Source organism: Hoplias malabaricus, chromosome 14 (genome assembly GCF_029633855.1).
Source record: "Hoplias malabaricus isolate fHopMal1 chromosome 14, fHopMal1.hap1, whole genome shotgun sequence".
In the NCBI taxonomy this organism is placed as follows: Eukaryota; Metazoa; Chordata; class Actinopteri; order Characiformes; family Erythrinidae; genus Hoplias; species Hoplias malabaricus.
In genome coordinates this window covers 26,809,659-26,821,434 of record NC_089813.1, presented here as the reverse complement: position 1 = coordinate 26,821,434, position 11,776 = coordinate 26,809,659, and the positions used below count along the sequence as shown (strand labels likewise).

At 38.2% G+C, this 11,776-nt stretch overlaps 2 protein-coding genes across 2 annotated transcripts; both read left to right on the top strand.

Annotated features, from left to right (window-relative positions):
* Positions 1 to 502: 502 nt before the first annotated feature.
* LOC136666447 (histone H1-like) lies at positions 503 to 1,375 on the top strand. The gene has a single exon (XM_066644621.1). The coding sequence runs from the start codon at positions 533 to 535 to the stop codon at positions 1,043 to 1,045; it is 513 nt and encodes a 170-aa protein (XP_066500718.1). The 5' UTR covers positions 503 to 532; the 3' UTR covers positions 1,046 to 1,375.
* Positions 1,376 to 4,202: 2,827 nt separating this feature from the next.
* LOC136666412 (macrophage-expressed gene 1 protein-like) lies at positions 4,203 to 10,959 on the top strand. Its single transcript, XM_066644583.1, has 2 exons — positions 4,203 to 4,680; positions 5,476 to 10,959. The coding sequence occupies exons 1-2, from the start codon at positions 4,231 to 4,233 to the stop codon at positions 7,186 to 7,188; spliced, it is 2,163 nt and encodes a 720-aa protein (XP_066500680.1). The 5' UTR covers positions 4,203 to 4,230; the 3' UTR covers positions 7,189 to 10,959.
* The last annotated feature ends 817 nt before the right edge of the window (positions 10,960 to 11,776 follow it).

Sequence of the window (11,776 nt, the reverse complement as noted above, 5' to 3'; positions counted from 1 at the left end):
TAACTGACAAGGGCGTCTGTCAGAGGTATTGTGTTTTTGGCCGACAGAAAAATCAGTTAAAATGCAGAACTAAAATAAGTTATATTCATTATAATAATGGACAATCTTCCTTATGCCCACGGCTCTCTGTACAAGGACAAATTAATCCAGCAGAAAATGTGCTGCAAGAATTTCTGAGTTAAACAATATGTTAATATCCAGTTGATGAGTGAGAGACGTATGAACTTTCTACTCTTGCACAGGACAAACCAAGCATAAAATGACTGGCAAGAATGAGAGGCACTATGTATGTGAAACTGTCTGTATACACATATGTATGGCATGATTTGTTAATTTGTCAGATGTTCATTTAAGAAAATAATCAGCTGTTGTCTTTGGAAAGAAAACACAGTTTGTTTGACACAAGCAACAAGGGCGCTCAAGCCACTAGTAGAGTCTATACAGTTCTCATGCTATCTATATTAGCAGCTGGAGAAGTCTTCACATTATCTGTTCCAACATAGCTCTTCGAACACACTCTACAGACACCGTCATGTCCGAGGCAGCCCCGGCTCTAGCAGTGGCTCCTGCTAAATCGCCAAGGCGAAAATCTACAAAGGCTAAGAAGAGTGGCCCCTCTGTTTCTGATTTGATTTTGAAGGTTGTGTCTGCAAGCAAAAGCCGCAAAGGCATCTCTCTGGCTGTTCTGAAGAAAGGCCTGGCTACCGCTGGCTACGATGTGGTCAAGAACAGCTTCCGTGTACGACTGGCTGTCAGACGCTTGCTTGCCAATGGTGGCCTAGTTCAGACCAAAGGCACCGGCGCATCTGGATCCTTCAAAATTGGTCAGAAAACAGCGAAGAAGAAAACTGTTAAGGCCAAGAAGCCACGGGCAAAGAAAGCCAAGAGAACACGGGCAAAGAAACCCGCAACCGCCAAGAAATCTCCTAAGAAGACCAAGAGAAAATCTAAGAGTCCCAAAAAGGCCAAAAGACCTGGGACCAAAAAGACCAAGAGTCCCCGGAAGACCACACGCAGAACCAAAGCCCCAGCTAAACAGCCGTGAGTGTGAAAGACTGGACAGTGACTATCATGGCACCTTATGATGGGTGACCATTTATAGGAACTCTGCCCAAGACAGACTCTGCGCCTGCTTTTAAACCCTCTGGTTATAAGTCTGGGTTTACCTCTGATTTATGCTTTGTAAACTAAAGACATTCCATATATTCTAGCTTTAATAAAGAATTTACTATGCATTAAGAGCTAAGCATATTGTGATATTTTGTTTGTATGCATATGGATTGTTGGGACCATTTAAAAATATTTTAAAGACATCATCAGCAATTCATATTTACAATGCAGTGTTCAACTGATGACAAATATTGACTAAAATTACTTGACTATTTCGTTAATAAAATTAATATATATAACAATATTTTAAGAATATGGTGATAAACAAAAATAAAACAAAATAAAAAAGATAAATTTGATCTTGGACAGCATTTTTATAATTCCATGTTTCTCATATTTGAAACAGTACTTGTTGTTGTAGAAGTGTAGTTCACGTTAGTATTTAAGTGATGGCGGGATACTGAGTAAGCTGTAAAACATAGATAGGCGAGTGATTTGGGTCAAGTCCCAAATTCGTCCTTCAGCAATCAACAATCATTTCAACCGACATGCACATTAAACAGAAAAGAGAAGAGAAGGATATAAGGGAGGAGTCAGAGACACAACCAGGTTGTGTGGGAGTATATTCAGTCAGCCGTGGCATGACCAATAAGCTGTTAGTATTTTTGTTTTTTTTAGTATTAGAAATTTCTGACATTAAGATGATGTGAGCAGAGATGTAGTGGAACACAATTCTATTCTGTTTACACAACTTTGTAAAAGTTAATTTATTTAACATTTTTATAAATATAACACAAATATTTTTAAGCCTGTTACTGTAAATCTAGATTGACCCAAGCATACAGCTCCAGAGTTAACATAGTTTGCTTGTTTAGTGTAATCTTTGGATAAATGTCCAGTTCTGATATTGCACACTCACCCTCCCTACTCCCCCCAGTCCCATTCACAAAATGTAAAGAGCTACAAATGGGCACACATGGAACTTATTTTCCGTATGCCTCCTGATAATCAAATGCACCTTGGTGTATTGAAATGGTAAATCTATCTTAAAATATTATGTTAGATTTAGAATTAGGGGCACATCAAAGTATAAGGTTGGCTTTTTCTTAACCACTACATCACAGGGCATAAACGTAGCATTGGACAGTGTTTAAGATTCCAACCCTTAGGATGGGATGTCATGTGTATTGTATGAAAAAGACTGTATTTTAGGAGATGTACAGGGTAACACTGCCACAGATGCTCTTAATCCAGTAGACTGGGTTCTGTTCCCTACTCATGCAAGAACATTCAATGCTACTACTACTGTTACTACTAAAACATTTATTCATCATACAGCACAATTAAGTATTTTCAAAGTCACTATACATTCCGTTAAAGATCAACTAAAAAAATCAAATAAATTGAAAAGACAATAACTGCACATTAATAATTACATTATTGGGAAGGCAAACAGAAATAGACAAGTTTTCAGCTTTTTTTCAGAAGAAGTGAGAGAAAATATTAGAAAGCAGGAATTATGCTCCAGAGTTTATAACATGCTACACTGGAAGTCCTCTCCCTCTTGGTGTGAACGAACAAGAGGTAAACTGGTAGCGGAAGACCATAGGGATATAAAAAGTATGAATATGAGTCATGAATGGCAGGAAATGAAAAGGGTGTGTAACCATACAAAACAATAAAGAGCAGCATAAATACTTTACAATGAACATAAATAAATAAATAAATAAATAAATAAATAAATAAATAAATAAATGTATACATAATGTATATACAAAATAAAATAAAACAATACATGATTGTTTGCTGTCACTTTAGGGAAGTTTTTTCCAACACACAGCACTTCCTCAAAACATATGTATTTAGGAAATGAAACTTTTAAAGCCAATGCAGAAGCTGAAGGTAGCAAAAATAGAGGGTAGCAAGACACATTTGTTTTCGTCAGCATATACACTAAATATATAAATGTACAGCGAACAAGCAATAGATTAAAACCAAATAAGTGTCATGAATTACATTATCTTGTTACAACAGCACCTGTCAAAAAAAGTAGGAAATTAATCAGTAACTGTACAATCAACATTTGACATTTGAATATGATGTGTTGGACACAGGATAAAAAAAAAATATATATATATATATATATATATATATATATATATATATATATATTAAAAGCACCTCTTTGTTTCTAAATTTTCTTCATTTCATCAACAGTTCTACTAGACCAGTTCTACTGGTCCTGATGGGATCCTTAGGATGGTAGGTCATTCTCAGCATAGCAATAACACACAAGTGATGTATTGCACTGTTACAAGTGGATCAGACACAGCAGTGCTGCTGGAGATTTTAAACATCTGAGCATCACTGCTAGACTGAATATGGTCCACCAGTAATTAAATACTAAGCAACCGCACCCGGTGCACATTGTCCTGTGACAGTTTATGATGGAGTAACAAATGACTAACACAAAATGTGCAGCAACAGATGAGCTACTGCCTCTGATTAAACTATGGTGATGCACAGTGTACTAACACCCACAACTGAAATGCTCCTTAGCAAAGCACCTAGACCTCAACAAATGAGTTAACGTCCATTGTGCTGTCTATGCAATGTTGATGGATTGCTGACATGGCTGTCTTTGTACAGACTACGCATATAATGATGACTGCAGAGAACAATAAAACAAGGAAGTAAAACCCCATCACAGACTTCCGAAAACAGCTATATTTTAGCAATTCAAAAGGTCTCAGGGCTAGTTTCAAAAATGTATCAAAAATGTAACCAGTTTCAAAAATCTATTTGAATTTTTTCCAATGTCCTTTTTAGAATACCATAATTTATTACTTTAGAACTTTTGACTAAAGGTATCCAAAGACACTTAAAACTATTTTATAAGCGAATATAACAAAAAACATGGGCATATGAACAAAAAGACTTTTGATTTTGGGGAAGTTTAAACCAACTCTCTGAGAAAACAGGAACTGGTTCAAGGTCATATTACCTTATATGTATCTAGGTTGAAGTGAAACTGATTTGGAGGTGATTTAAGTTTCCAGACTGAAGTTACAGATAGCCAGACATTCATTAGCACTCTGTTCTAGTCCTTCACTGACAGTCATGAAGTCAAGAAGTCTCATTCTGTTGAGTCTCTTCGCATTCATCAGTAACTGTAACCTTCATCCTCTCCGTCGTCCTAGCAATGGGCTTAAAGCATGCCGCAAAAATGTTAGTACACCTGCCCTGGAGGTCCTTCCTGGGGGAGGCTGGGACAACTTGCGAAACCTGGACATGGGACGAGTGATGAACTTCAGTTATTCCCAGTGTCAAACCACCGAGGATGGTGTCTACCTCATCCCAGATGAGATCTTTGTCATCCCACAGAAAGTGAGCGGTGTTGAGATGAACTCTGAGATCATCAGTTCATGGCTTGAACAGAAAAGTTCCACTTCAAGCTCAATTAATTCAGACGTATCTTTTTTTTCGGTGGTCAATGCCAAGTTCTCCACCGAGAACCAACGCATGAAAACCCACCAAGTGAAAGGCAATTCTGTCACAGCGCGAGTACAGGTAAGTTGAAATCAAACATTTTTGCTGTCACCCCAAATTTAGGATTTAATTCTGGATAAAAGAGAAAATAAACAGGATTTTGTTTCATGGTTTTTGCTTGCTACAAAATATATCTGCAGAATACGACAAAGTCTATTGAACTTCTAAGTTCTCAAGAATGAGATTATAGATTATAAAATGTTCTCCTTTTTATTTTTTTAACCACTTTAATCAGATATAAAATATAACACTTTGTTAAAGTCCTTGACAGAATATCCAAATTCTTAAACTTAGGTTAAAGTACTTATTGTTCTTCAAAATAACGAACAATAACTGAATAAAACATTAGAGAAATAAAGAAGCTGTTATCTCTTCCCTGATCAATAGCTAATAAAAGCCTACAGCACCTGTACAGCACCATTTTCACTATTACTTAGAACAGTTTCTCTCTTTAAAGCTTCACCTTACATAACCTGCTATAGTCTAGGGTTATATTAACTGTTATTTAAAATAAATTCTAAAGTCTAAAAATTCAGTCTTTGAAAAGGGATGTGTTTCTAATGCCTCAGTAAGTCACTTAGGTCTCTTAAAAGCTTAAAGTACTGTTAATCAGATTTAAACCAAGTTTGTGGTGGATCCTCTTGTTACTTCTTATTTGTTTTCCACTGATTTAAGCAAATTTATAACCATATATATAATTTCCTTGAAAATATGCTCATAATTTGTACTTTAAGCCAGTGTTGACTGGAAATAAGGCACTGTATACAATAACACTATGTATTTACTTTAAAATTCCAATGTTCTCCATTTTTATAGGTACGCAACCATCTGTACACTGTTAAGGCTTATCCTGATTTCACCCTGGACACACGCTTTGCTCATCAGGCCGAGGAAATCGCAGATGCCATTGAGAACAACCAAACCCGACAGGCAACATATCTTTCAGAGAAGATGGTGCTTGATTATGGCACACATGTTATCACAAGTGTTGATGCTGGTGCCACTTTGGTAGAGGAGGACTATTTAAAATCATCGTATTTCTCTGATGCAGAGTCCTCTCAGTCTTCTGTTTCAGCTTCAGCTGGTGCCAACTTTTTCAACAAAGTTAATTTAAATGTTGGTGGGAAAGAATCCGAACAAACATCGGAAACTCGGGGCTATCAAGGTAACTTAACATACTCCATAACACTGAGTCATGGTGGGGCTTTGTTTTATCCTGGCATCACTCTACAGAAATGGCAAGAGAGCACACTCAACAATCTGGTAGCTATTGACCGCAGTGGACTACCACTTCACTATTTCCTCAATCCATCAGTCTTTCCAGACCTCCCACGTCCAACAGTGAATAAACTAGCTCTTCTAGTGAGTCAGGCCATAGAACGCTACTACAAAGTTAATGCTCACCCTGGATGTGTAAAACCAGATTCTACGAATTTCAACTTCCAAGCCAATGTAGATGATAATTCCTGTGAGGGTCCCACCACCAACCTTAGCTTTGGTGGAGTTTACCAGCAGTGCACACCTCTAACTTCAGATGGAGATGCAATCTGTAAGGAGCTTGAAGCAAAAAACCCGGCCACTGGCTCATATTCATGTCAGCAACCATATGCTGCCACTCTGTTGCGCTCTGAAACACAGGAAAGATCTTATGATAGATATATTTGTAATGCTCACTGCCGCTCATGTGGGTTTCTTTGGCTTTCCACCTGCTGTGATCAAGTCTGTGGAAATGTGTACTATGTGGAACGTGCAAAGGTTGACACTTACTGGTGTTTCACTAATGGGGTAGCTCCAGAATTTTCTGGATACCTCTTTGGGGGTCTATATGGCCCTTCTTTGCAAAATCCATTAACCAAATCCAGATCTTGTCCTCCAAATTTTATTGCTCAGAAGTTTTTGTCCAGTGGCACTAGAATCTGTCTAAGCAATGATTATGAAACAGCAACCAGGTTCTCTGTACCTTTTGGAGGATTCTTTAGCTGCCAGTCTACAAACATGTTAGCGGGAAACCAGAATCGCTGCCCACCACAGTTCAGTCAACATCTAGCCATTATAAGCGACGGATGTCAGGTTCTGTATTGTGTTCAATCAGGTATTTTCACTGGAGGTGAGTTACTGCCCATTCAGCTTCCACCTTTCACAAGACCTCCAATTATCAACATGTTAGCCACAAACACTGTAGCTGTGATGACTGAAGGTGCCCGCACTTGGGTGAGAGTCAAAGGTACGAAAATGTGGACGGTTGCAAAAGCTGAGGACATCAACAGGATCTCCCAGATATTTGACAACTCTCCACGGGGTACAGGGAACAAGGTTGGGGTCGCTTTTGGCGCTCTAGCTTTGATTGCTGTTGTGATAGCAATAGCAGTATTTGCAGTGAAAAAGAGGAGGAGGATTTCTGGGCTCAGAAGAGGCAGAGGCTACGAGGAGATTGAAAGTGAAGGGCAAATTGAGACTAATGCACAGTGCTCAGAACAGCAAGAGTCAGAAAGTCAGGTTGAAAGCCCCACTCAAGCACTCTTAGAATAAAGTTGAGTTTTGTTAATTTACAACCTTTAAAGTGATTTATCAGCTATATCAATGACAGTGTACTTTCACTTTTTATTTAGAATATCTTGATTGTAGGTTCCCGCCCATGCTCTATATGACTAAGCTGAATGTTATTTTTATATGCTTTCATGCACTGCTCACAGAACATTTACCTATATATATATTTCAGCACCATATTACATCTATTTCATAATGAAAGTGTCAATACCTAGTAATTTATAACCTCCAAAGGGCACATCACACAAAGATACTCAACCTCAAACAAAGCAGTGCAAAACTTGTCCAACCACATTGGAATGAGGAAGAAAAAAATTTGAATATATTGAAATCCCCAACAAGAATATCTCACCCAGGTCAATAACAGTATCTGGATTTACAAATTTGCTCTGTGGCAGGGGCAATATCTGCAGTGTTATCATTCTGTTACACAAGTTAATATTTAGTCGAGAGTTAACCCATGGGGTCGAAGAAATAGTGTCAATTTTGGCAACCACCGTCATCTGGTGTATTCACACTCAACCCTGAACAATGTTACACAATCAGTTTCTGAACCGGTACCAGTTAAAATAGCGTTGATCAACGCTAGATCACTGGTTAACAAGACTTTTTTACTAAATGACTTCCTCGTCTCCCGCTGCCTGGATTTTCTATTTGTGACGGAAACTTGGCTAACTATAGATGATTCAAGCCCCCTTGTTGAGCTTTCTCCTAGTGACTGTACCTTTTTTAATTCCCCCAGATCTACCGGTCGGGGAGGGGGGCTTGCAACAATTTTCAGAAACCATTTTAAATGCCGCTTACTGACTGCAGGAGAGTATTCAAGTTTTGAAATACAGCTGTGTAAAGTGGAATTGTCGTGTCCTATACTCTGTGCTCTAGTTTACAGACCTCCTAAACCCAACAAGGACTTCATTCAAGAATTTTCAGATTTTCTGTCTGTCACCTTACCTAGTACAGATAAAGTCCTGATTCTTGGTGATTTTAATATCCATGTTTGCTGTCCTTCTAAACCACTTGTCAGGGAATTTTCACAACTCATCGATTCTTTTATCCTGACTCAGTCCATTATCGGTCCTACACATGTGCAAGGCCATACTCTGGATCTTGTTTTGTCCTTTGGTTTTTCAGTAAGCAATTTAGAAATTATAGATATATGTTGGTCTGATCATAGATCTGTCCTGTTTGACCTTCTAGTTCCATGCTCTTCTCCTACAAGTACTCTGCCTGTTTATTATTGTACACGCTCCATCACACCCCATACAGCCAGTCAGTTTTCTGCCGCCTATGTAACCTCTCCTTCAGCTTGTATCATGGAAAATCCCCCTTTTGGCACTAATACTGATGAGCTGACTGATCTGTTTAATTCTACTTGCATTGGTATCATTGATCAAATTGCTCCACTTAAAAGTAGAAGATTTAAAGTAAAGTCTCAGCCATGGTTCAACAGTGTTACTCGTGCACTCAGACAGCAATGTAGGAAAGCAGAACGCAAATGGAAGAAAGATAGACTCCATATCTCCTATCAAATTCTTAATGAATGTCTGAATAAATATCAGCATGCGGTAAAAGCAGCCAGAGCTAAATACTTTGCCGATACCATTGCCAAGCATTCTCACCGTCCTAAAGTTCTCTTTAATACAATTAAAACGATACTGCACCCTCCGGCTTCACCCATGCTTGATGCAAACTCTGATTTATGTGATAAATTTACGAGGTTTTTCATTTCCAAAACTGACTGTTTACGGACACTTAACTTTTCTCCAGCACCTGGCTCCTCTGTTCTACCTATGCGTTCTGCATTCCTAAGTCAGTTTGAGCCCATGTCATTGTTGGATCTCACCGATTTAATTCTGCATATGAGACCAACCACTTGCTCCCTGGATGCCTTCCCCACGCCGCTTCTTAGAGATGTGCTGTCGTCAGTTGGCCCAAGTATATTGTCCATAATAAACAGCAGTCTCATTAATGGTATTGTGCCTTCTTGTTTTAAACATGCAGTTGTTCAGCCTCTTTTAAAAAAGCCTGGCCTAGATCCATCAGTCCTCAATAACTTTAGACCAATCTCTAAGCTACCTTTCTTGTCAAAAGTCTTGGAGAAGGTTGTTTTTCATCAATTTTCTTCTTTTTTAGACAAACATAATATCTTAGACACATTTCAGTCAGGTTTTAGAGCACACCACAGTACTGAGTCTGCCCTTCTTAAAGTATTAAATGACATACTCCTAGCAGTTGATTCAGGAAAGTGTGTTGTTTTAATTCTCCTGGACCTAAGTGCAGCCTTTGACACAGTTGACCACACCATCCTGTTAGATCGCTTGTTGTCTGACGTTGGCATCCAGGATCTTGCGTTGAAGTGGTTTGCTTCCTACTTAGAAAATCGAACTTTTTCTGTTAATATAGGACAGTCTTCCTCTTCCTCTCCTGCATCTCTTTCTTGTGGTGTACCTCAGGGCTCTATCTTGGGACCCATCCTCTTTTCTCTGTACATGCTCCCTCTGGGGTCAATCTTTCAAAAATATAATGTTTCATATCATTGTTATGCCGATGACACACAGCTTTATCTTCCGCTGAAATCAGGAGAGAATTGTTCACTAAAACTCATGTTGGATTGTTTGAGGGACGTGGAGTGCTGGATGTCTAAAAATGTTCTTAAACTGAACCAAGAAAAGACAGATGTGATCATTTTCGGAAATTCCCACTTGACCCCCACCATGGCCAATGAACTGGGGCGTCTGTCATCTAATGTACACAGTCAAGTAAAAAACCTTGGTTTCATCATTGACACCGATCTTACATTTGAAAAGCAAATAAGCACTGTTGTGAGAGGTAGTTTCTTTCAACTCCGTCATATAGCTAAACTTAAGAGAATACTGTCTTTTAAAGACCTGGAAACAGTTATACATGCTTTTATCTCCTCCCGTATCGATTATTGTAATTCTCTGTACCTGGGTATATCTCAATCCAGCCTGTCACGATTGCAACTGGTCCAAAATGCAGCTGCAAAGCTTTTGACCGGTACCAAGAAAAGGGAGAGAATTACCCCTGTGTTGAAATCGTTGCACTGGCTACCAGTGAAATACCGAGTTGAATTTAAAATCTTACTGTTTGTTTTCAAAGCTCTCCATGGCCTGGCTTTTAGACACCCCTCGCTCTCGGTTGAAGTTCAAAGGAGATCGGGCTTTTGCTGCAGCCGCTCCAAGACTTTGGAACAGTCTCCCACTCTTTATAAAACAATCCCCTACAATAGTAACTTTTAAGTCCAATTTAAAAACATATTTATTTTCTCTGGCCTTTGGGTCCTTTTAAATGACTTTAGTCATTTGTCTCTGCCTTGGTTTATGTTGTCTTGTTATCTGTATTTTTCTCCACAACGTTTTATTGTTGGATTCTTTTATTTGTTTTATTTCTTTTACATGTATGTTTTATAATTTTATCTGGTTTGTTTTGTTAGTTGATTTTTATTGTGCAGCACTTTGGCTGACATTCACTGTCTTTTTAAATGTGCTATATAAATAAACTTGACTTGACTTGACTTGACTAATACTGTTCGTCTTGTACCCAGAACCCTGTGCACAATGATTCTCTCACTACCCATGTACTGCAGTTACCAAACTATCAAGTGTTACTTTTAGAAACTCTAAACTGTAAATTTACAAAATCATTTCAGAATTTACAAATGGAATTTTTTACAAAACAATCTTTGTGAAGCAAGAATTTTACTCTTTAATTTATGTGATTTATTAAACTTATCTGATCAAATACTACAAGGTCAGTTCACTTTTATTTAAGCCATTGTCAACAATCAATTTCTTTTCCTGATATGGGCTAAAAGTTACTTGAAATGCTAAAGAAATACAGTATAGTTTTTAATTGTTAGAATGACACCTTAACTGTGGATTGCAAACAGAATGGGGCTTATAGAATGGTCAACAGATCGAAACAAAAGAAACAAAAATTGGGAACTAGTGAAAGGCACAAATTAAGTCTTATGGTTAATAAAAAGGAAACATGTCAGCTCGTCTATTTGGAAACACCCATAGCACAACATTTGCAAAATAATGGCATAAATTCTGACTCTGACATTATTTCTGTAGCCATAAGAAGTTTTCATTTAATTTTCATTTTTTCCCCCTGAAATGATCTGTATATTTTCCTAGTCTGCACTACCTTCTACAACAAGATAATCATTCACTATTTATATCCGCTTCATTGTAATCAGGGGCATATTGGACAAGGAGCATACAAGTATCATTGGGTGCAAAGCAGGAACACACACTGGATAGGCTGCCAGTCTACAGAAGGGCATCACACGCTCACAAACTTGTCGACATTTAGCCAATCCACCTGCCAGCATGTGTTTCTCGACTGTGGGAGGGAACCCAAGGAGACCCACAACCCCAGGGACATGAAGCTCTGTGGCAGGGACAACACCTGCAGTGTTATCATCACAAATATTCTAAAGAGTAAACAATGTTTTGCTTCAGTACAATGGAAACATTCCAATTAAAATCAGGCAGACTAGGTACTCAAAACTGAGTTGGTACAGTTATTGTTCAATTATTGTTTT